Source organism: Nilaparvata lugens, chromosome 10 (assembly GCF_014356525.2).
Source record: "Nilaparvata lugens isolate BPH chromosome 10, ASM1435652v1, whole genome shotgun sequence".
Classification (NCBI taxonomy): domain Eukaryota; kingdom Metazoa; phylum Arthropoda; class Insecta; order Hemiptera; family Delphacidae; genus Nilaparvata; species Nilaparvata lugens.
Genome location: NC_052513.1, coordinates 11,745,852 through 11,773,018, shown reverse-complemented (window position 1 = coordinate 11,773,018; position 27,167 = coordinate 11,745,852). Strand labels below are relative to the sequence as shown.

The 27,167-nt window shown below is 33.3% G+C and overlaps 1 protein-coding gene across 2 annotated transcripts in view; it reads right to left on the bottom strand.

Moving 5' to 3' along the window:
- LOC111055473 (nucleosome-remodeling factor subunit NURF301) overlaps nt 1–27,167 on the bottom strand; it is a 78,606-nt gene that overhangs the window by 44,984 nt on the left and 6,455 nt on the right. For both annotated transcript variants that reach the window (XM_039436310.1, XM_039436311.1), the window contains exons 3-17: nt 24,581–24,705; nt 22,628–22,836; nt 20,785–20,996; nt 19,956–20,010; nt 15,714–15,806; nt 15,257–15,469; nt 14,188–14,370; nt 13,158–13,379; nt 12,331–12,479; nt 8,633–8,777; nt 6,968–7,126; nt 5,550–5,734; nt 4,227–4,569; nt 2,382–3,042; nt 791–1,169 (exon numbers count right to left, since the gene is read on the bottom strand). In XM_039436310.1, coding sequence (XP_039292244.1) covers nt 791–1,169; nt 2,382–3,042; nt 4,227–4,569; nt 5,550–5,734; nt 6,968–7,126; nt 8,633–8,777; nt 12,331–12,479; nt 13,158–13,379; nt 14,188–14,370; nt 15,257–15,469; nt 15,714–15,806; nt 19,956–20,010; nt 20,785–20,996; nt 22,628–22,836; nt 24,581–24,705 — 3,333 coding nt within the window. The remainder of the gene's footprint in view (nt 1–790; nt 1,170–2,381; nt 3,043–4,226; nt 4,570–5,549; nt 5,735–6,967; nt 7,127–8,632; nt 8,778–12,330; nt 12,480–13,157; nt 13,380–14,187; nt 14,371–15,256; nt 15,470–15,713; nt 15,807–19,955; nt 20,011–20,784; nt 20,997–22,627; nt 22,837–24,580; nt 24,706–27,167) is intronic.

The following is a 27,167-nucleotide window of genomic DNA, read 5'->3' as shown; positions in this document are numbered from 1 at the left end:
GTTGATCAACTTGCCGATGGAATGCAATTTGTAATGCTATTATTTAATATTGTCTTACATCTATACAAATCAGAGGATTTTGAACAGATAACCGTCCAATCTTGGAAAAGTATATTCAAGAATGTCCCTTCCACTGACACTCTACTCTATTGAGATGTGGGCTAATTTGATAGGCCTACATTGAAAGTATTAGTACTCACGAGAATTTGCAATGAATACTAACAAGAATTTCCCTTCTATTAACACACTACCATAGAGAAAATATAAAATAAGAAGGTATTCCATGGTAAAGGGCGTTTATGTTCCAAATTTCACTGTTAACTCAAGCCGATAGTACTGGTAGTTCTTTTTCGTGAAGCTATGCCGTTTTTACTATACTGTGCCGTCTTTACACTCTCACCCGGCCAAAACAGTACTAATAGACAGTAGGTGACAGTAATCGGCTTGAGTTGACAAAAAATTGTTTTGAAATTTGGAACATAAACGACCTAGATATCATGGGATATCTTCTTATGTTATCTTTTATCTATAGGTGCGTACAGATATACGCGCCGCGAACATGAGAGACTCACTTTTAATCAGCTGACTATATCTGTATTTTTACAGAAAATACTGTGTTGTGATGTGGGCGAAGCTCATACGTTGAAAGTACAATCACGAAATGTCATTGGGCTACTTAAGTTATTTTTCATTTTATAAGAAAAATAAATTTGAAAGAATTAAATGTATTTTTAAGTTGGAAAAGGATTATTAAAGAGAGTTTAGGTATAAGAGCAGATTTGCTACGCACCTTGGCGAGATGATTGAAACCGTTGACCATGATGCGGCCGGAGAGACGCGCCAGCTTCCTCAACTCGTGCTGCGGCAGAATGAGCAGATTTCGCTTCTTGCTTTTCGTCTGGAAGGTGGAGCAGTGCGGATACTTGACCTGAGCGCGCTTTTTGCGCTTGTCGCCGCCGCCAACCCCCGCCATGTTGGCCTTCTTCAGGTAGACTTTGCCGCGCGTACATGTCGCCGAGTAGACGCGCGAGTCGCTCTCCACCTTCACGCTTGCCACCTTCACACTGGAGGCGGCGGTCACTGTTGTATTTGCGCCACCACCCCCGGCCCCACACTTCACCAACACCGATTTCGTGTCTGTGTTGTCCACTTTCTTCACCACGCCACCGCTGCAAATCAACGTAAAATATCGATTATTGTTCAATAAGTTTGTATTACAAACTTTCACTGTATAATAGACGATTAGAGCATTAGAATAATACAATATTATCAATGTACTTTTGCACTGCCAACATAAGACCCCTTGTGTGTTGGCAGTGAGTTGCAGTCGACTTATCCTGCTTCAGTGCTAATAAGATTATTGTTTGAGGAGTATGTATTAAACACTATTAATGCATAAGAAACTATTAGAACATTGGAACAATGAAATGTTTCAATGTAATTTTTGGCACTGCCAACATAAGATCCCTTGTGTGTTGGCACTTGGCAGTGAGTTCCAGTTTGCAGTTGACTTATCCTGCTTGAGTTCTGGTCAAGTTCAAGATAACATACAGTTAAAAATTAATAATGATGAACTTTGAAATGAATTAACCTACTATATACATATCAAACAAAAAATCGCAATGGATCAGAAAAATGGTGATTCACTGTATTAATAACATAAATTTGGATTCATTGATCCAAAACAAGTATTCAAAGTTATAGCCGATAGGTAAATCGGTTAAGAAAATACGAACTGGTGCGTCATATTACAATGCAAAGTTGAGTTATCTGTATTTGTTGAAAAAATAATTCAATTTGATGTTCGGAGTTTTCTAGGACTACCGGCTCTCAATATTTTTTTCAAATAACTAGTACCATGTCATGTCTACAAAAAATATTAGTAAAATGGTACTAGTCGATCAGTTTAAATAAAACTGTATAACTTATATAAAAATTGAGATTTCTTATAATTTGCTATTCTATTGTTGAATACAACACCATAGAAACATGAAGATTTATGAATCTCTTTGCATAATGATGATAAATATGATGGATTCGAATACATTCTTCTAAAATGTAACATGACTAATAAAATGACATGAAAAATCCAAATCTCCGGAGCTAAGATAATAAGTATAGACATGTATGTGAATCACATGCTTAAAAAACAATGAGTTAATCTAATGGCCTGCTACGCTGCACTTTTAATATTTATGAAAAAGATTAGATAAGTCCCCCCCCACTCATTTTCCTATTGTTGGCAGCCATCTTGTAATTGGCTCCAATTTTGAAGAAGAAAAATAATATCATTACAATATAAATCAAACTAAACAATATAAATTATTGAATGTAACAGGACTTGATCATAAAAAATCTTAAGTTGTAGTTAAAAAACTTACCTAGCAGTAGTAACAATTGAAGAGACAGTCTCGGTGGCACTGACAGTTTTGATGACACCGTCGACAATGCGCACAGAGTGCTGGGTGGTGGTGGTAGTGGTCACTGTGGTCACACTCCTCCCCCCGTCTGTCCTCTCACTTGCACTTTCACTTTTCACCGGCTCCGTTTTCACAACTCCCTCGCTTTTCACTTCACTCTTAACAATACTATGACAATCAGCCGGCTCTTTCTTGATTTCAGGTACAGGTTTGGTTTTGTCGTCGTTGGATTCGGTGAGTATCGAGTCCATGGATCGACCCTCGTCACCCAGGTCGGGCACTTCCGACGTTTCTATCACTTCACTCTTGACTTCGACATCGGCCGACGAAGAAGTGCCCACTTCCACTTCGTTGCAGACAAAGCTGTCCATGATGGTGCTCGGCACATCTGAGCTCATGGTACTCGGCACATCTGAGCTCATAGTGCTCGGCACTGCCGTGCTAATGGTGCTTAACGGCTGCTGCTGCTGCAGCACTTCGTTCAGTGGCTTGTTCTCGAGCACTCTCCTCAGCTTATCCGTTGTTACGATAGGCTCAGTTACGGCAACTGGAGGCGGGGCACGGACAGGAGCGCTGATTTCTGGGACGGCTTTTTTGCATTCGCCGTTGATGAGATCATTTTCTGAAATCAATAATAGAAAAAATATTATCGCGATATCTGGGGCAAAAATTTACACAATTAATTGAAACTGATAGAATGATTTTTTTCTATTATTGTATAAAACTAGGAAACAATCAATGTAACAAATTTATTCAAGCATAACTAACTGATTGCAACTCTCACCAGCGGGCAAGGCTCAATTCTTTTTGCTGGTAATGCCAAATTACCATTGAAAAGTATCTAATTATGATTTTGGTATTATTTATGCTTCATTTTTATTTTATACTTTTGATTATAAAATTATGTATTTTCTTTTATTATGTTTTGAATATGTATTTTTGTATGGCAAATAAATGATTTGATAAAATGTTTAATGCTCTTAAAAGGCATTGAAAGTACAATAAATGTTTAGAATTTCAATACATTCTCAAGAAAAGGAGCTACATCCCAAATATAAATTATATATTAAATATATTTATAATAAATATATAATTATATATTAAATATAATATGTTAATGATAGGCTACAGTATGATTATTTGCAATTTCTCCTCAATTTTTCGCACTATTCGAACAGTTGGTCAATAATGTATGTAAATTGAGATTTGTAAATAGTTTGTATATTTGATACTGTATGATTATTTTCAATTTCTTTTCAATTTTTTATGCTGTTCGAATAGTTGTTCAATAATATATGTATATTGAGATGTTTCAAAATCAGTGTATTCCATAGGTGTAAGTTATCAGATCAATAATAATAATCCATTGTGTCAGATATACCGGAATAGCTTTAATCACCGCTATCTACTAAAGAAGGCTATGGAAAAAGAAAATTGACAAATATGCCGTCCTATCATTTCCAATAGCTTTTTAACATGAATCTCTCTGTGTGTAGGACTATCCATAGAGGATCTTAAATAATGAGGTGGGTGTCCGTAGTCTAACTACATGTTTATACCATCAACTGAGAACTGCAGTTCAACCGTCTTTTGATGTAATTATGTTGAGTATGTGATTATTGAGAACAAAAAGGTTCAATTCAACTATTTATAGCAAACTAGCAAATTTGTATTTTGTTTAGTTTTCTTATTAATTCTGTGTATTTTGTACTTATGCTAGCGACGTGGTAGAGTGGACATTACTGTCAAAACTTCGCCACGTCATCAAATGAGCAGTCATTCGATTCTATTGATATTTGAACTGACCAGGTTTGATAGTTTCGAGCTTGACAGTGTTGTCCAGCTTGAGGTTGTGGTTGCGTGTGCTGTTGGCCTTGCGCAGAAGGATGAGGAGTTCGCGCCTGAGGCGCATGCGCTGTGCGCAGATGGGCGAATAGCAGTTGGCGGCGTCCTTCTCGCTGCAGCCGCGAGTGTAGCAGCGGTAGTCCTTGGCCATCTTGTGCAGCGGCGCGTACTGGTTCTTGATCAGGTTGATTTTGGCGCCGATCGCGCCAAGAATGTTGCGCGTCTCGTCCTCCGTTTTCACCAGGCTGTCGCGAGCGGCAGGCATTGTGTTCGGCGCTTTCTCTATCGGCTTCCTGTTGGCGCCCTGAAATACATCAATATTTATCCATGAATAAACCAATAAATACAATCAAATTTATATTTGTTTGATGCATGGGAAAGTACAAAGCATAAGATAATATCCATCAAAATGTGAACGATACATCACAGCAACAATATATCAACATAATATGCTATGTATATTATGTAGACCAATAATAAACACACTTTGTAGCTTTATACACACATACATGATTGTAAAACGGAAAAATCTTCCTTCTATAATTATAGATAATACAAAATAGTAAAAATCACGTTTAAATGCTAAAAATCTTTCAAACTGGTTCAATATTTTACAGATAATTTTTAGAGTGAACCTTGTAAACAGTAATCCACTCTGACATGCAGGTTAGCCTACTGATAAATGCTTTTGATAATTTTCGATGTATTGGAGAAAAGCATGACCGTATTTTGTACTACAGGTACATCATTTATCCACACGAATGACATTCAAATTCCTTTAAACTTCTTCAATAACATGCACCTAGTGAAATTTGTAATTTTTGCACCTTAGCTCAAGACATTGTTTCAATTCTTTCCAATCAATACTTTATGTCAGAATGCCTTATTTAAAATAGTACCATATTAATTTGAAATAAGGCATTCTGACATACAGTATTGATTGGAAATAGTACCTTATTTGAAATAAGGCATTCTGACATACAGTATTGATTGGGAAGAATTGATAAAGAATGACAAATTTAACTAGATATACATGTTATTGAAAAAGTTTAAAGGAATTTGATCTTAATTCATAATTTTACTGGAGAATTTAGTTGTGAAATCTACTTGATCGGTTGCACAAACATTCAAGAAAATTCTATCTTTGATAAAATTGATGGATACATCAGAGATTTCGAAGTTCAGTATGCAATAAACACCACAATTATTGACATAAATTCCGAATTATGAGGCTGAGATGAGAAGTCGATGATGATAGAGTGAAATACACAAGAGATTACTTACAGTCAACATAAGCATCCTCTCTTCCAACGCCTTCAGCTGCATTCTTCTTGTGAGGAAATCGTCCAGCTTTGATTTCTTGGCAACTTTTGGATACAACAGCCGGCCAGGATTGAGTAAAGCTTTGGTGATATCGATTTCTTCAAACTCTGATATGGCTGCGAATACTTTCAGGTTATTTGCAGGACCTGGAATTTGAATTTTAAAAATACATACTCATATAAATAATCAAGTAGAATAGATATCAGTGAAATAGGTACTTTGGCGCTTTAAAATCTACTGGAAGACATTTTGGCACTTTGAACTCGAGATGTGAAAAAAATGAAAAATGAGCCTTGACAAATGTTATTTTGATTCAAACAATGGTTATTTAATCAAAGTTGAACACCGTATAGTCCAGTCAAAGAAAGGTTATAGAGGGAAATGTTTGGAAGAGAATTTTTTACCCCACAGTTCTGTTTAGGGTAGTAAGGAGGTAAACATATCAAAAGTCCCCACCCCTACCCACTGTGCTAAGGGGGTGGGGGTGGTTCAAAGGTACCATTTTTTGGTTTCTCGCATATAACTCGAGAACTATGTATTTCACAGATATAATTGTTATATACAAAATTGAAGCTTACATAATTCCCTACAATATTTATCCCACTTTTTCTATATCTTCTCTAGTTTTCGAGATATCTGCTCTTGAAGTTGTGACATTTTTCCAAAAATTGAAAAAAATTGGAGGCAAACGTGTTTTTTCAAAAATGTCACACCTTCAAGAGCAGATATCTCGAAAACTAGAGAAGATATAGAAAAAGTGGGATAAATATTGTAGGGAATTATGTAAGTTTCAATTTTGTATATAACAATTATGTCTGTGAAATACATAGTTTTCGAGTTATATGCGAGAAACCAAAAAATGGTACCTTTGAACCACCCCCACCCCCTAAGCACAGTGGGTAGGGGTGGGGTCTTACTACCCTAAACAGAACTGTGGGGTCAAAAATTGTCTTCCAAACATTTCCCTCTATACCATTTTTTGAGTATTCATTGCCTGGACTAGTAAGTTGAGCAAAGATAAGATTTTGAGTATCAATCACCTTACACAAAAATGTAGGGTGCAGATGATGTAAGGTGGTGTGAGATGTAATTTTGGTGTAAGGTGATAAAAAAATATATTTGTATGTCTTGTATGGTACCGTGCTAGTTGGCTCAAAAGATCAATAACTTCTTAAAAAAGGTATTCGGTCACTTTAGTTATTCGGTCACTTTAGTTATTCAGATTTAGAAAGCAGTATAACTGATTTATAATTAAATGGGATAATTGGGAAATCTACAAAACCATTCACTGTTCAGAGATAAAGAACACAAATATAGTTAAAAAGTCGTTGATAATAAAAGAATAACAGAACTTTTATCGAAGAAATTCAAACACTTACCATCCTTGTTGAATTTCTCCAAAATCTTGGTCTCTTCAGGATCAATGGGAATATCACTGGCATCTTTATTCTGAGCGATTAAATCGTCTCGTTGCCTTTTTCTTTCTAATACTTTGTAGGTGTTCAGATCAGCGGCGATAATTTTTAGTCCCTTGTCATCTAGAAAAAGGCACAAATTGAAATTTCTAGAATTAAACCAATCCATCCTGCAATCTATCTTAGAACTCTATAAAGGCATATTGTAATGTTACAGAAGAATAAAAAATTTATCAAAATTACAAACATCAATTAAACGTTTCTCATGTTATGATTGATAACGATAAAACAAAGGGTGTTTATTTTGTCAAAATTCAATCCATAAAGTGATAAAATTTAGTAGTAATAACAGTTACTTTATGTAGAGTAAACAAAATAGAAGAAAGGCGTATTATTAAATTCCTATGATGCTTCAAAAAGTATTTTCCTTCCTTCACAAATGATAAAAACGTTTAATTTCATTAGAGATTAATTATTGCACCTATACATGTTTGTGTTTTTCAAGTAAAGCGTTTTATTAAAAATTAGGATACATTTATCTATTTCTTACTTTAAATAAATGGAGTGAAATTGGTAAAACATTTTTTTAACTCACATAAACATATAACTGCAATAATAAAGTACTATACGAAAAAATATACAAGCCTACTAAATTCATTTCACTAATATTGTTCTATATATATTGTCAAAAAATCAGACCACATCATTTCTCTCTGATTACTCATTCAATCGGAAAGGATTGTTGAAAGTCCCAAAGCCAAATTCCACTAAGATGTTCAAAGATGTTTCCTATTTTTTGGACCAAGTTTTACAATATTCTACCAGATGAAATAAGAAATGAGAATAATTACAGACGATTTATCCGTAAAACAAAGAATTGAAGAATTGGCTATGGCTTCATTCAACTATCGAACTGGAAAATTTTTTCAGGGTGGTGGGCTGACATGATTTCTTATCAAACTAATTTACTGTGCTTGAATATAATTATGTTTTCATTCTCTCCCCATTTTCCAGAACAAACACCTCATGACCTCCATTTTATGACTTATATTGTTGACTTCCTGTTTTCTCTACGTTCTCTATGAAGGTGTAAGCTTCAATAATTGATTTCTATTGGTAGTATTATGTTATTTAAATACAAAGACTATTCTAAGTCTATGTTTTGAAATATGCTTGTGTGTGAATGTGTGCGTGTGTGTGTTATCTTTTTTTTCAACTCCTGCTCACGTAAAAAAGCTTCTTGCTTTTAGTGAGTAGTAAAATTTATTGTTTGCTTCTATTATTTCTTGACATCATCATCAGCATTTTCAATATTCAAGTTATAACTAATTTTTCATGGTGGAAGTCATCTGTATTTTACATCAAATTTTATTGCCGAAGAAAAGTTATTTTACTGATGATTTTATGTTACAAATAATGTGAACAATAAAATCGATTTGATTTGGATTATTGCACTCTGAGACGAAACAAATAATTTGACGTAGCCAGAATATATCAGTATATATATCATAGCCAGACTATATAAATGAAAATTCGGGTGAGGAACAGTTTTGTGCTGTTGCTGTTGGTTCTCTCCCAATCATTGTGTATCATTGAATCATATTATAATAAATAATAATTTGCAAATACCTTTGACTTGAACCATATACTTTTGAGGTCCGGCTCTCAAGCCACACTTTCTGCAATCCAATAGCTTATAGTTGCGACTGGCCGACAACCACAGCCAGCCCCACTGCCCGTGCACTCGGTACTCTTCTCCTTTTTGCTTCCACACCTGCAGAACATCAACTTCATTTACTCAACAATTTCATAATTTCACCAAATTTATAAAATATGTGCTATATAGAAACTTATTACTGTATTATGTATTATATTCTTCATTTCATAAATAAATTATCCAAAGTATACAAAGATGAATAAGTATAATCGATAGGCCTAATACTGATTACTCAATATTGATGCAATTTTAATAAACATCCAAGAGAGTCTGAAGTTATCCAGTATTCATCCCTTTGTCAAGTTTTTTATTGTCTCTAATATAATATCAAAGGTCTATTTGTCTATTCAAAGACTGAAACACTGTTTCTCCTATACGACTATACAAACATATTACTATATATTTGTATCTTTTCTGTTTAGGGCTACTTGTAATATATACAAATCTCAGTACCCTTTTTCAATTATTTTATCACAACATGTTTCGGACATTCATGCCATTTTCAGAATGAAAATTTGCCACTTCATTTTGAAAAAGGCATGAATGTCTGAAACATGTTGTGATAAAATAAGTCAAAAAGGGTACTGAGATTTGTATTTCTATTTGTACTGTATACTCCTCTGTAATTTCATTTCAAATTGAGAAGAAAGATAGTTGTACACCAGTTTTATACAGTATAACTGATTAGAACATTAGTTACTAAGACAATGGCTGGTGTAAAGCTATGGAAATAGGATTCGATGCATCTTTAATGATTATTTTTATGCTATGTTCACTTATGCAATAAAGTCTTATTATCAAACAGTATTTTAAAGTTTAATTGACCGAGCGAAGTGAGGTCTAAGATTCAAGTCGACGGTTTGACATTTATCTTAATGTTTAAATGTTCAAATGTTTATATGTTGCGCATTTACGGCGAAACGCGGTAATAGATTTTCATGAAATTTGACACGTATGTTCCTTTTTTAATTGCGCGTCGACGTATATACAAGGTTTTTGGAAATTTTGCATTTCAAGGATAATATAAAGGAAAAAGGAGCCACCTTCATACGCCAATATTAGAGTAAGAATCAGACTATAGAATTATTCATCATAAATCAGCTGACAAGTGATTACACAGATGTGTGGAGAAGCCAGCCAGTCTATTGCTGTATTTCCATAAGGTCTATAGTTTCAATCAGGTACTTGTGGATGAGAATACTGCGTGAGGTCTACTGTTCACAGAACTACTAGTTATTCAAGATCAAAATTATTGACCGAGCGAAGTGAGGTCAAAGATTCAAGTCGACGGTTTGGCATTTCTCTTAATGTTTAAATGTTTATATGTTGCGCATTTACGGCGAAACGCGGTAATAGATTTTCATGAAATTTGACAGGTATGTTCCTTTTACTTTCCTTGCCCTATTACCATAGGTGAGGAAAGTATTGCTTTCCAAAAAAAATTAAGGTACCCCAATTTCGAGCTTTCTATGCCACGTTTTAAGGTACCCTGAGTCCAAAAACATGAGTTTTGGGTGTTAGTCTGTGTGTGTGTATGTCTGTGAACACAATAACTCCATTCCTAATTAACCGATTGACTGGAAATTTTGAACTTAAGGTCCTTATACCATGAGGATCCGACAATAAGAAATTCAATGAAATTCAATTCAAGATGGCGGAAAAAATGGCGGATAATTACTAAAAAACCATGTTTTTCACGGTTTTCTCGAAAACGGTTCTAACGATTTCTTTCAAATTTATACCATGGATAGCTATTTATAAGCCCTATCAACTGACATGAGTCTTATTTCTGGGAAAATTGCAGGAGCTCCGTAATATTTTTGAGAAAAATGACGGATAATTACTAAAAAAAAACATGTTTTTCACGATTTTCTCAAAAATGACGACCGATTTTTTTCAAATTAATACCCTATATAGTTAGTTATTTATCAGCTCTATCAACTGGCATGAGTCTTTTTCCTGGGAAACTAATGGGGGTCCACCCCATCCTTGAGAAATGGACTTTGTAACCTCCTTCTCGTGCATGAGGTAGGTAGGTAGAGCAGTGAATAAAAATCTGGTGTGGTGCACTCACACAACTTTCCTTGCCGTTATGAAAATTGATCAACTGACGCTAGTGTTCCCGCGCATCTCAGGTCTACTTTTCTAAGATCTGAGCCAGCTGGTGACAGGACAATAGCGCTGCAGACACACGAAATCTGCTATCTCTTCATAGTGAAAGATTTAATAGAATCAACAGTTGCCAACAGTTTGCAATTGAATAATCTTTTTTCTCGAATTTCGAGCTTATTTTCAATTTTAGGTAAAAATGCTACTGAACATTAATTGCAAAGATTTTTATGCTCAATCTTTTCCACTTGAAACTTTTTGTTTAAATTGCATCTGAAGCCTGATAATTGAGAATCTAAAATCAAACTTTGCATAGATGGTGCAGTGCTCCTGAAATTTTTACAGATATGAGACTTGTGGCAGTTGATAGAGCTTATACTTTTCTAGGTATGAATTTGATCAAAATCGTTGGAGCCGTTTTCGAGAAAATCACGAAAAACCCTGTTTTTGACAACATTTTCGCCATTTTAGCCACCATCTTGAATTGCATTTGATCGAAAATGTTCGTGTCGGATCCTTATAGTGTAAGTACCTTAAGTTTCAAATTTCAAGTCATTCCGTTAATTGGGAGATGAGATATCGTGTACACAGACGCACATACACTCATACACACACACACACACACACACACACACACACACACACACACACAGACCAATACCCAAAAACCACTTTTTTGACCCAGGGGACCTTGAAACGTATAGAAATTTAGAAATTGGGGTACCTTAATTTTTTTCGGAAAGCAATACTTTCCTTACCTATGGTATAGGGCAAGGAAAGTAAAAAAGAACAAAAAGTCGAGATATTTCATCTGTAGAACAACTGTTTTGACGACTTTTAAAAAAATCATTGAATTTCACAATTTACACAAAGGAAAAAGTACTCTGAAAACAATTATATACACATATACAGTAGTCTGATCGTAGTTTCAAATATGTTGCCGCTAATCGTCATTCTGTTATTCCCCTAAATTATTCTCGTTTGAAAATGAGGCTTTCAGTTCAATGAGCAAGGAAAGTTATGTGAGTGTACCACACCGGATTTTTTAATTGCGCGTCGACGTATATACAAGGTTTTTGGAAATTTTGTATTTCAAGGATATAAAAGGAAAAAGGAGCCTCCTTCATATGCCAATATTACCGTAAAAATCAGACTATAGAATTATTCATCATAAATCAGCTGTATAGTGGACTATAATACTACCCGTTCAAAAACATCGAACATCTTGAAAATATATCTTTCCATCAACGTTGTAGACAGTTGCAGCCAGACCTGATAACAGCGCTCACACTAACATTCCGGGACGACACGTCACGGTACGATAGGACAGAAAGCCCTATGTTTATTAAGGATTTTTTTAGACATTTAAAATTGATAAATTATTTATTAATTTTTGAGAAAACATGACAGGTCAATGTAACTTACTGAGCGCGAGGTCTACTGTTCACAGAACTACTAGTATTTTTTTCTCCAGTCAGAAGTGATTCGAAACAAATGTTACCTGGTGTTTTAGGCCAAGAGTGTACTTGACAAAGTTGTAGGTCAGCCTATTTCTTTCTTCCTCGTCCTCTTTTTCTTTCTTCTCTTTCTTTTCGATCCTTTTGCGATCTTCTCTTTCAGCCGATGTTATCCTTTGCAGTTTGATATGGCCTGGTGAAACAAATTATACAAAAATATCATATTAAACCCTATAGCTAATTCAACACTCAAGATTTATTGGTGTAGAAAAATTTGAATAGAAAAATAAAATACAAAATATTCTACACTAACAGTATAACCCATCATGAATACTACATTTTTTACTACGATTCAGACTCGTCATGGAAATATCAAGGTGCGTACAGATATACTCGCCGCGGACATGAGCAATTCACTTTTAATCAGCTGATTATATCTGTATTTTTACAGAAATGGTAAGATACAGATATAAAAAGCTTGGCATCAGCTGATTAAAAGTGAATTGGTCATGTTCGCGGCGCGTAAATCTGTAAGCACCTTAATATTAAACTTCATCATAAATTATTAAATAAAAATAAAGATTATTAATTAATCTACTCGCTGAGTCACATTTATAAAAAATCAATAACTATAGTACACTAAAAATAACACACTATGAACCAAGGTACCTAGAATAAATTTGTTTTTTTTTCAAGTATTTTAGGTACATTGCTATGAACGTATAGATAGTCAGTTAATCATTGAAATTAAATGAAAATCATCCCCTATTACATTTTATTGTGCATTAAAGAAATACAATACTGTTTTTGTAAATGAAGAAAAATTACTTGCATAAGCATGAATTCTATAAATGACGATTTCGATAATTACCGAGTATTTCATGCCATACAGTGGCGTAGACGACGGGCTTGATGCAAGCCTGCAGCACAATGATGGCGCGCGTGAAGTCTTTGGCCTGAATGCAGGAGCCTACTGCCGCTATCCAGGGCTTCCTCAGCTGCGGCCAGTTCACGTGCATGAACGGACTCTGGATGGCACTCTCTAGATTCAACAGTGTTTGCCGCAAAGTGCCCATCAACTGATTTCGGCTACCTGCAGGCGAAAAAAAAAATTCAGTACATTTTGGTAGACTAACATCGTTTTATCCTAATCATATTTATATGATCTGTAATTGATTCACAAATAAAATAAAAATAACAATATCTATATCACAAATCTATTAGTGAATAGAAGTCAGCCCATCAAAGTTGAAAAGTAGCCAGTAAAATGGATAGTGCGATCTTTGGTACTATTTATGAGACAAGATAAAGGAATAGAAGACGTTTTGGGCAATTATTGTCTGTTTCTTCTTTCTAAATATTGAATTATATTAGATTGCTTCATCAAACAGGTAGATAATAAACCAAAAATTTATAATTAGTGAGTTATTTGAACATGAGAATGAATGAACCAATAATTACAGATAATACGATAATAGACAACACAAAATAAACCAAAAATTTCATTTGTGGTTTGAGTTTTCGGTATCATGAAAAATTAAGAACTTATGATGAAAGAAAAAAATTTAAATTGAATAATTTTTAAGCATGTATGCAAAGTGAATAAAGGAACATACACAGTGAAGAATTCAAGTTATTGGAACATGAAGTGAACATATTTGTAGCTATAAATCGATTCATTTGAATTCATACTGTTTCGAAACAAAATGTTAGATCATATATGCAAACAAGGGGATCCCAGTGACTTGACTTTTATCTATATCTATTGTACTATCTAGCTCATAATTCTATGGAACATTGTGTTTGAAGATATTAGTTGATAAGGAATATTTTTTATTCAATGAAAGTAAAATAAAAAGTGACATTAATAAACTTACGGTGAAAAATAAAATGTATCTTACCGTGAAAAGGTCCAGCCCACTTGAATTCAGATGCTTGAGTGAGCGAAAACTTATGAGATAGATGACGTTTCTTATCTCGCTCTTCGTTTCTTTGGATTTTGTTCAGAGCCGATATGTTTGTTGCATACTGATTCACATAAGTCTTGAATCCATTCTCCATTCCGAGCTTGAAGTAATGTGTTCCTAGAAAAAAAAGAAAAAATAAGAGCTAGAGTAAATATTTAAAAATATTGAAATCGTTAAAATGATTAACGTCACTCAATGAGAGCTAACTACCATCATAACGTTATTTTGGAGTGTTACTAGGAACCAGTGAGTATTCAAGTTATACAAGTGGTCTATCATATGAGCCGTATATCAAGTACGGTTACCTATCTTGCATTAATGCAAGTATACAATAGAAAGTAGACTACAATAAGTAATGAATATCTTGAATTTAGGATACTCAAAAATCAGCAATCATTCATTATATATCATAATCTCGTAAATAATTTATTAAAATGGTGGTTTAAAATATAACAAGGCAATAGAAATTTTAAAAGATTAGCTTCTCGTCACCAAAAAAGGAAATTTACACGATAATCTATAATGGTGTGTGGAAGGTGTTTGTCATTTGTCGTGCCAGTAGTGTCGTAGCAAAATCGTTGTGTGTGGAAACATTTGATGACTGATACTGCTAAAATAGAGAAAAGATAGCATAAGAAGATATCCCATGATATAGGGAGTTTATACTCAAAATTTTACTGTTAACTGAAGCCAATAGTAGTTTTTTTTTCGTGAAACTATGTACGCTAGTAGTCTCTCTTACAGTGCCGTTCTTACACTTTCACCCATCCAAAACCGTAATAATAGACAGCAGTCGACAGTAATCGGCTTCAGTTCACAAAAAAACGGCTTGAAATTTGGAACATAAACGACCTATACCATGATATATCTTGGTATACTATTTTTTCCTCTAAGCTGCTACCGACTTATCAACTACAACAATACTAAAAACTCATCACTAATCAATATATATTTAATCAAACCCTAGATTTTAGTGTGATTAACCTTAATACTGCAAACTGACCAGAAGCAATCTGCTGTGCCTTGAGCCTGGTGACTCGTGTAGGGTGCTCGCCTAGCTCGGCCAATAGCTCCTTGCGTTCAGTGGCCGACATTCGGTCGAGCTCTGCCTTGGTGAATCCCGCCTGGCCTCCCTTGCGCTTCAGCTCGTCCATGCTGAAAGTGCGCGGCGTCAGCGAGCCTGTCTTCGACCGCGTCACTATCACGTGCTTCTTGCCTGTTGAACAATACACATTCAAATTCACTTAATAATTCTCCTAAGTTTTTCAATCATGAAATGCTATTAAATAGTAAGGATGATTTTTATTGATTCATTCCGAACTGCGATAAATAATAGTGTTTTTATTGTATACGAGCAGGTGTTACCCGTGCTCCGCAAGGGTCTGTTAAAAGCACAAATGGATTATAAAATTTAATATTAAATTGTGAAAAATATTGCAATCAAATTTGATTAAACTCACCATCTTTGCCAATTTTGTACTCTCGACCTTCTATTTCTTCACCATCATCACTCTTTCCGTCATCGCTATCACTGTTTTTGTCACCAGGTGATCCTAGAAACAATTTGACGAATTATCATTATGCTATTTTTCCAAAGTCAAGTATGAAATTCATTACAGAATAGATGATTACATTTTTCTAACTAAAGATTTTTGTGAACAACCGGAAGATTTTAAAATTAATAATAGCAATTTATCAATCGCGATGTAAAATTTGGTTGTTCATTTTCAGAATTTCAAATAACGTACTCATGTTTTACTGTTAATCCATTTTAGAGGATAAATTAGAACAGAGCAATAGGATTGTTAGAAAAATTAACAGAATACTACAGTTCAGATCCGTTGAATCGTTAAGAAATGAGGGCCATTGACGAAGTTGAGAATGATGATCATCATGATCAATGTTGACGTCAAGTATCAATAAGAATAAGAATTTTATTAGTCATCAATATTTACAAGAAATACATTGACATCGTCAGGTATATATAAACAATAAATTGCTTAATGGTAAGAATAATACAACAATATAGAACACTAGCTACAAAACTTCACTCTACTCAATATTAAAAAAATCATTTACAGTATATAAGCAATGTCTAATTAATATTTCTTTCAGTGCTTTCTTGAACTTATACAAAGGTAAGTGCTTGAAATAATCTGGAGTGGCATTATAACGTTTAATTGACATGAAATGGAAATTTTTGTGAGACTTTGTATGAGAATATTGTTTAATCCGAAGTTTATGCCTGTTATGTGTATTTCCATTTGTAAGATAATTATCCAAATTATCCTGTACATAACATAACACATAAAGTACATACATTGAGGGCAAAGTCAAAATTTTAAGGCTTATAAATAGAGGCTTACAGTGGGTATTGTATGGCATTTTTCCATTTCCCCATACGACACTATTTCCCCATAGAATGATACCATACATGAGTATGCTTTGAATGTGCGCAAAATATACGTTTAGGAGGACAGACGAATCCACTGTACAACTCAGCCTACTAATAATGTAAATGCCCTTAGCCAATCTACCAGATACATAGTCCAAGTGAGCATCTCAAGATAAATTCTGGTCCAAGTAAAGCCCTGAAAACTTCATAGGAGGCTCATTCAAATCCCTATTGAACTTGAAATACAAATCAGCTGTCTTGTTAGCGTTCAGGGATAGATTATTAGCTGCACACCAGTCATTAATAATCATGTCGCTACTACATAGCTCTTTTTATATTTCAGATTTGGATGGACAACTAATTCTCACTCCAAAATCATCTGCGAATAGATAACCATCATTATGACTATTATCAATATTGGATGATAGGTCATTTATGTAGATATTGAATAGGATAGGCCCCAGTATGGATCCTTGAGGTACACCGTATTCAACTGACCTTCCACTTGAAGTGTTACCATCCTTACACACAAATTGTTTCCTTCCACTTAAATAAGAGACTTTAAGTTTAATAGCACTAACATCAAAACCATAATAACTTAATTTTTTTTCTAGAATATGATGCTTTATGGTATCAAATGCCTTTGAGAAATTATATGATCTAAATCCCACACTGTTGCCATTGTCCAAGTTGTTAATTATTCCATTGACCACATTAACATCAGGGAGTTGAGTACTCTTTCCCGGACGAAAACCAAACTGTTTACAAGAGAAGATTTCATTACCCCCAAAATAATCAGAAATTTGTTGATGTATTATGACTTCATAAGCTTTAGAAAAGATGAGTACGATTGAGATAGGTCTGAAATTATTCATATCATTATTTGAGCCTTTCTTGTGTACAGGTAGCACTTTAATTTTAGTTCATCTGGAAAGAAACTATTGGCAATTGAACATTCATTAAACAAACCTCACAAATACCACCAGCAGCAAGTTTTACAATCATTGAATTCAATCCATATATATCAAGACACATATTATTATTCAATTGAAAATAAAAAATAACTTCATACATTTTTTCCACTGTTGCAGGATTAAATGAAAAACTAACACTAGGCTGCTCTAATTTACATATGTAATAAGAGGTGTCATTAATACTAGCAGGAATGCTCATCGCTATTTGAGAAACACTCTCCACAAAAAAATTGTTGAAGTCTTCCGACTTTATATCATTATTATATACCCTAGCACAACTGTTTAGACTACATTTGTGAGATTATTAACAATTCTCCACAAGGTTTTACTCTTATTTATTAAGCTACTAATCATATCGCTATAATATTTAATTCTTGTATCCTTAGTTTTCATCCTATACAACTTCTTGAACTCTTTATAAGTAGCAAGAATTTCAGGCTCATGGTACGTTTTGTACAAATGATACATTTGTACACTCATTTATCATACATTTATCACACATTCATACATTTTTTTACACTCATTCATACATTTATCACACTCATTTTTCAAATTCATCAATTCATTGCTATACCACTTGTTATTACAGTTGAGATCATTAGATTTTCTAGTTTTTAATTCAAAAGTACCATTCATAGCAGCTAGGAATAATTCCATGAATTTTATAAATCTAAATTTCATATTTCAATTTTATAATAGAATACACATCTACCCAGTTAATCGACTTGACAAGACCATCGAAGTATCTTATATTATCATTATTTAGTAATCTATACATAGGTTTATTTACAGTGCCTTTCTTACAATCATTCCCAAGCTTAACAATACAATTGAACCTGAACAAAATAGCGTCATGATCAGAAAACACAGTATGTACAATCTCAGATGACCATCTGCTCTTGTGGATGTCAGTGAATATATTATCAATACACGACTCGATAATAGTTTCATTATAACTAGGTCTGGTAGCGTCCATAACAGTAATATTCAAGGCAAAACAGCGGAAAACATTCAATAAATCTTTTTTAAAACAATCATTTCCAATAAAATTGACATTAAAATCACCACATATGATTAAACTACTCTTACTAGTGGAAATTGCACTTAGAACATTATATAAGCAGTCTAAAAACTCATAAAGTAATTAAGCGGCATTGTGACAGCAGTGTCACAAGCGGCATTAACTTCCTACTTGCCTCCTGTGGGTTGGGGGAGCTTCGAGTCGAACATCGTACTCAAGAATGTGTTGAAATTCAGAATTCACCCACAGTATCCCTGCTTGTCAAGGAGGCGACTAAAAGGGACCCCAAGGCAACTCCAGAAGTTGCCTTGCCTTCAAACCCACGGGATCTGCCCCATCAGGGTAGTTTCGGAAGGTCAAAAAGAAAAACCCAAAAGACCAGAGATGGGTGAAACTCAGGCACAAATGTGGGCCAAGAGGCTGAGTCGCGGGTGGCCGGGTACCTTAGAGGCAGTTTGGCGTCCCCTCTCTCAGCGGAAGGACCTACAAAAAGGCCAGGAGTGGAACTCACGTAGGTCACGAGTTTGTGGGTGGAGAGACCAAACCTCACCACTGCTCAAAGAAGGACGGCCATTTAGGCAAACTTCTTGGGAGAGGTGAGGCTTTTGACCTTTCGAAGTTTCGGAGGGGCAAAAAGAAAAACCCTAGGCGCCCTAGAGGCAACTTGGCAGCCCCTTCCTCAGCGGAAGGACCTTCAAAGAAGGCCAGGAGTGGAACTCACGAGGACTAATCAGTCTGAAGAGACTGCCAAGCGTATCGCACTGGATTGCGACAAGCAACCAGGTGATGAATGGGGTGTTACCATAGGGAAAACTCCTGGTTCTTGTACAGGACACAGGTATTGGTTTGCCAAACTAACATACTACTTGGGAACACAATAAGCTTTGGTTCTTTGAACCTTTGGATCCTTGAATCCGTCCTTCAAAAATAATAACAAAAATAACTTCCTACTTTATGGGTACAATTTGTATTACAACCATGGGAGATTATCTGTTTGGGTCGTATATACTTTCAACCAGAACGAAGGTTCTATAATATATATATATATATATATATATTCAATTCGATTAATTGATTTCAATAAATTTAATATAAATAGATAGTATTTTATACAGCTCAAACCTATTCATAATAAATTTATATATATATATAGGCCTATATATATATATATATATATATATATATATAATATATATATATATATATATATATTCAATTCGATTAATTGATTTCAATAAATTTAATATAAATAGATAGTATTTTATACAGCTCAAACCTATTCATAATAAATTTAAAGTATGAAAAGACGTACCTGGAGCAGCTGAAGTTTGATCATTTCCACTGCTACACACAACTTCTGTTCCCTCCTGTAATAAATGAGACTCAATTCAATCTCAAATATTCAATTAAATACAAAGAATGACAATTATTTAAATTATTCAATGTGATACGGTACCTACTTTAGTTTAAAATTCAGTTGAATATCATCTTAAAAAATAAGTTACTTTATAGGAGTGATCAGTGGTCTAGTGGATAGAGTGCTTGCTTAGCAGCATAGAGATCCCGGGTTCAAACCCTCTCATAGCCAAAAGTTTTTTAACCAGATCACTCCCGTGTTACCGGATGGGCACGTTAAACTGTCGGTCCCGGCTGAAGTATGACAGTCGTAAGGCCCATTGACGGCTTAAATTATATATTCAGGCGGTGGGACCTTCTCGCAAGGGACTCCCCACCAACAAAAGCCATACGAATTCACATTCACAGTTACTTTATAATTAAACAGAAAACCTCAATAGAATGAATATTGAATAATTTCATACATTATTTTTGAAAAACAGTAATACGATCAAGTGATAAGGAATTTTTAATAAAGGTAAACAAAGTTTGTGTATTAGTAAACTAAAATACCGTACAACATGTAGTATGTGTATAAGATTGAAATAAGCATAAAACAAGGAACGAGTCAAAAACGTTACAAACACAAAACTAAAGTTTAAGAGATATTCATAGAGCTGATACTAGTTTCTGAGTTTCAATAAAAGTGTGGTTGTTTCAAAATCAAGTCTTCCTATCATTTCAACTAGCCGTAATGTAATGGAATAATAATCGTTCATCTATTGAAAAATGTATTTATCACTTACCACAGCCAAGTCAGCAATATTATCGCCACCTGACCCACTGCCCTCATGCATCTTCCTCATCATTTCCTCCACCTCCTGTTTCTCCTTCTCCCTCTTCTCAGATTCCTCTCTTTCTCGCCTTTCTTCAACCTCCATTCGTTCACGCTCGAGCCTTTCCTCTTCCTCACGAATTTTTCTTTCTGCTCGTTCACGCTGCATTTTTAGGATTTGAGCTGCAAAATGAACGAGAAATTAATCATTTTGAATCAGATTTTTAAACACAAGATCAAAGATAAAAACTATTGTTGGAATAATAATAATTTTATGAGAGGATAATGAGATTTATAATAAATAAGTTCAAACAATAACAATGGAGAAAAAAGACGAATAAAGATTTCTGGTAAATAATAGTTTGTTTGACATAATGCTTCCTATATCAGTAATATAGTTTTTTAAAATGTTTTTTTATGGTTCAAATGTCAATTATGATGAACCTCTTTTAAATATATTGTTTTGGTTTCTATCGTAAGAAAAATACTATATATATATGTAAGGAAGTTAACAGAAGTTAACTATATATATATATATATATATATATATATATATATATATATATATATATATATACATTGATAACAATGTTATGGCTGATGATACATTATCATAATGACACTAGCTAGTGACACTTGCTTTTTCGTATTGATGAGCAAACATTTAATTGGAGTCTCAAAAAATTGCTATAAAATTATACAGTTGAATATATAAAACAAAAAAATTATAAATAAATTTAATGTCACATAGACGCAATATCTATTCACCTACAACGCAAACCAACACTTGATTCGTTCAAATTATTCAAAATTTTTATTCAATCTTTAAAGGTGAGGGGAAGTATTTCTTTTGAAAAAGGTGGTACAGCTCCTTCTTATTTTACATTTTTTAGCTAATTAACATATTTTTTCAAATTAAAAATAAAATTTGAGTATTTTGATAGTATTACTTCATTTATTTTATTTTAGACATGACTAGTTTCGACCGATTCTCGGTGATAACTAGTGTCTAAAATAAGATAAAAAAACCGGTAGGCTAATAGTGATTCTTTGAAAATTAAAAATGAAACATTGAGAACATTTAGGGGGCCGGTTTCCGAGCTCGGGATTTAGCCAAGTTCTAGACTTTAAACAGTTGGAGTCAGAAAATTGGCTTTCCAAAATGGGGCGTAGTCGCAGTCATAGTCAAAGTCACGTTTAAATTGAATTTTGAAAAACTAGAAAAATGAACACAAAATGAAATAAAGAGAAAATAGTGTAAAGTTTCAGCTATTTTGAATTATTTAGGAATGTTTTATTTCGTCAAGGAAAAACGTTTCCAATTATAGAAATAAGAAAATGAAAATTTATTTTGCTGAACTATTTACTGCGACTAAGCCCTGTTTTGGAAAGCCAATTTTCCGATTCCAGCTGTTTAAAGTCTAGAACTTAGCTAAATAACGAGCTCGGAAACCGGCCCCTTAGGGTCGCTAACCCTTGTTTTGATACAAATAGCATGAAATTCGGTCCAGTACAACATTTACAGAGCCAGTCATTGGTTTTGCAATAGTCATTTCAGTAGAAATATCCCACAGCAGTCAAATAGTCTAAAAGAACTTCAATAAGAGATTCTTCTTCTTCTTCTTCGGCTGTGCCTTATCCCATTTAGATGGGGTCGGCATTCCTTTCAATAAGAGATTATTTAAAGTGTTGTAAAATTCACCGTACACTTGAATCATAGAAAAAAATCACTTAGATTGTGCACAGTGTATTTCCAACACACCCTATATTAAATTTGTCAAAAAAATGTTCAATTCAACATGACTGTTGCTGACCGTTTTCAATTTCGAGGTAGGACTTTTTGTTGCCCTTGTTCTGATTGGTGATCTTCTCGGTGAGCTCCATCTGGCGGACGATCTCGTCACGGAAGTCATTGATCTCGCGGCACAGAGCCGCCTCGTATTCGCCGCTGTCCAGTGTAGTCAGCAGCTCATCCAGCTGGATCGGCGACGAGTAGTACCACGACTCCCCGTCTTCACCCTCGCTGCAATCAAACACAACAAATCCATCATCAACTAATTTAAAAATATGCTATTTTCAAGTGTCGAAATTTTGAAAATGGCCTAGTGCTCAAAACTAGTCAGTTTTTATAAAATATAAATATACAGGGTGTTCTGAAAAAAGGTGTCCATAAGTCAGGGCGTGATTCCTCACATCAAAAGAAGGAAAAAAGTTCCAATAATTAACATAGGTCCGAAAATGCTTGGTTACCAAGTTATACAGGTGAAAGATTTCGTCTGAATTTCAGCTCCCCTGCTGAAACAAAGCCCTACGGGTATTTGTTAATTAAGATGTACTATTTAGCGTACTTTATCTAAAATAAACTGAAAAATTGAATAAAACCGTTTCCAGACCAGTAGCTACAGTAATTTTCAAGATATGTGACGGAATACGCGAAACTCGGTCCCGAAAAACAAGTTCCTTCAAGGTTTGTAGCAGATTTATTATGTTAAATGTACATTAAACACAAAATATTTTTTTACAGAACTTGTAGAAGATTTAATTTTAAAAATAAATATGTAAAATAAGTCTATAATAAACAGCTGCAACTTTTAAAAAAATAATCCTTAATTACATACAAAACGCATGAAAAATAGACAAAATTTGTTAAGCTCTCTACGAATGTAATATTAAGGATTATTTTTTTTAAGTTGCGTTTGTCTATTATAGACTTATTTTAAATCTTTCTCGGTGAAATTTCATTTTCTACAAGTTCTGTAAAAAATATGTTTTGTTTATTGTACATTATTAACTGTAGTAAATCTGCTAGGAACTTGTTTTTTGGGACTAAGTTTCGCGTATTTCGTCACACATCTTAAAAATTACTGTAGCTACTTGTCAAGCAGCCTCTTTGAGGTTCGCATAAGGTAGCTTATTTATTCAATAAACGTTTTTCCTATTCTATTCTGGAAACGGGTTTATTCAATTTTTCAGTTCATTTTACATAAAGTAGGCTAAATTGTGCATCTTAATTAACGGCCAACAAATACCCGTAGGACTTCGTTTCATCAGGGGAACTGAAATACAGACGAAATCTTTCACCCTGTATACCTTACCTTGGTAACCAAGCATTTTTGGACCTATGTTAATTGGAACTTTTTTCTTCTTTTGATGTGAGGAAGCACGCCCTGACGTATGGGCACCTTTTTTCCGAACATTCTGTATAACATAAGGGTACGAACTATTAGTATTTTCTATAATTAAATAAGTGATTTATCCAAAACTCATCGATGGAAACTACTAAATTTCTCATGAATAATACTGTATTTTTATTCATTCCTCCTTTTCTATAACATAGAGCATTAACTGGATTAATGTAATACAGTTTCTTGTAACTGTAATAGGTTTATTTCTTCACTAATTTCTATTTATTGTCTAGTCAAGTGGTTATGAAATATAAAATAGATCTATATTTGGAAATACAAGCATGCTCTTAATCATTTAAAAATGCTCAACAGTCGTTGATTAAACACAGGTGGCAATGAAAGATGAAATAAAATAAAACGAGCAAGCTCTAAAAAGTGCAAACGCGAATCTGAACCCACTGAATTGAAAATGCAATATAATTTCTAGCCTTCGATTCAAAATTATTGCTCTTCATTATAACTTGATCGCAATTCACATTTAAATGAAGTGAATATTCGCCAAGTAAGGAAAATATGTATGCTTCATATCTATTATCCTAGTTATATTTGTAGAGATAGATTGATTGAATTGATGTGACATACACGAATATTCTCCTTGTGAGGAACCAGTATTTGCGTCCATGCCTATCGAATCCCAAATGCTCTTGTCTGGACAAGAGGCCGGATTTCTCCACATCTGGTATACAATCAATGACACCTACCACCTGCTGTAATGCAAAACAATAAATCATTTATTACAAACAACAATATTTTCATAAGTGGAGTAAAGAAGGCAAAGTTTCTCAGACTTATTGATTCCGATTCAAATACAGCTTCAAACTTATCACATTAATAACAAAATTTTTGTAATGCAAGAATTTAGTATCTAAAAAATCAGTTTCAATTATTTTTTCGCATTTCTTTAGTAATAATTTAATCTAAAAAGTTTATTACGTGAAAAATATTCAATTTCGATATGAAATTAACAGATAATCTAGTATGCATCATACTTTTACACAATTTCACCTGAGTAAAAGATTACTATACCGTAATTCAGTCAAAAGTTTTCATTCACAAGAGCCGATAAAAATTGAGTAGTGGCATAAGGATTCATATGAATATTAATTATGTACTCAGCTTTTTCAATGACCTACCGACACTAAACGTCCTGTTCTTCCTAATTATGAGGCATTGGTGAGCAAGAAACAAGTGGTATTCTATAGCTTTTGAAAATATAAATACCGTACGTTAGCTGACGAAAATATACTTCAAAATATTTTTTTGAAGCATCAAAACTAATAATTGTTGACAAAATATAAATCATCAATACTAAAAAGATATGTTTTTTTAAATAATAATTTCAAAAATTATAATTCAATTCATGAAGCATTGAAATTGTACAAATTTGGAGTTGGATAATGTAATTAATATTACTTAATTGTATCAAGTAACAATGTTTATAGTTACAGTAACATGTTTATTTTGATTGTTAGGTTAAAAATAATCAATTGAAGTTTTTTTTTTAATTCAAATCAATTCGAATACTCTTTGTGGATGGATTCAATCCGTTTTTACTTTAATTTCTATTAATAATAAGATGATAATAACAATAATATTTGTTATAATATTTATACTTATAACAGTATTAAAAAAATATATTTTATTGAACAAAAACATTTTGTATTATCAAATTGAAAATGAACGAAAACTAATTCAATTCTATCAATAAGTAACATTTTTTGCAGCCACATTCAAATGTTACAACGAAAGAGAACTAGCACTATTGGAAATTTGCCAAACGCAGTCCTTAAAGATGTCTCTCAATTTCTGAATGCATCATTTTGAAACAAAAAGCATGGATTTGTAGGGAGTCTTGATAATAGAATGTTAGTTATTTAAAACAGAATTTGTAAGTATCCACTTGACCTAGTTAAGTTTTAAATTCATGAATATGCTAACAATATAATTACATAAAACCCTTCCTGAATGATTGACTAAAATCAAATTTGTCCTTTGATTTATAAATTTATATGTAATTTTGAACTCCTATGCTTTGAATCAGTAAATAAAATTCATGAATTATGAAAGAATCATCATATGTTGGAAATCGTTTAATATTAATGGAAAGGAAGTTTAAAATTCTGTAATGCTTTATTTCAGTTAGTTTTTGAAAGAAATTTAATAATTCAGCAACTAAAATTCCATAATAAATTATATTAAAATTTTGAGAATCACAATTTTTACTAGTAAATCAATGGAATAAATTGATAGTAGCCAAAAACGGCGCAAACGTTTTAATACTGTGAACACAAGGGTTCCACAATATTCAATGAAGCATAAGTTAATTGAGTGAAACCAAACAAGCAGATAATAGATTTGCTATTATTGCACTCCATACTAAGATAGCCTCATTTTTTGTCAGTTGAATTCAGTCGATGCAACAGATGCAGAGTTTGTTATCGTTTCTCATTCGCTCAACCGTCCTTGTCGATTTTATTTTGTTTACTTTTTCAATCTCTCAACAAGTTCATTTTTATTTGCTCAAACTCATGTTCAGTTATGGTTAACAATTTATGATTTCAAGTGAATTAGTAATATTATAATTTCACTCATACAAGATAAAAAAACTTCCAAATATTCTATCAGTTAAATAAGCACGTATACAGTATTTAAAATGTGGTCAAGCATTTTGGAAATGTTCAAGTATAAAATTAAACTTTGTGCTATTAGTATTTACTATTAACATTTCAGCTTCACAAAAACTTGAATATTTCAACTAAAATAACATTTTTTGACATGGGAGGAATCAATTATTATTATAAATTATAAAATGAAAAGTTTCAAGTTACTGTGCTTATATTATACAAAAATTAATACTGTTCATGAATTTTTATAAGCAAGGTATTTTCATAAAAAGTAAGGTACACATAACGTGGATTTAATACTGTTTAATTCATACAGAATGCTTTATAGTGTGAATAATATAATTATGAATTTGAGAAATTCTGACAGTACAGGACTGTTTAATAAGAGCAGCCTAATTAAAAACTTCAAACTTGGAAATTGAGACATTCATTCTGCTATTCAAGTGTTGTTGATTACTTTCTAGCTACAAAGTTTATCTTAGTTACCGGCAAACTTTTTTTTTGAAAATAAAATATATTTCTATTGAATTATTAATCTTCTAAGT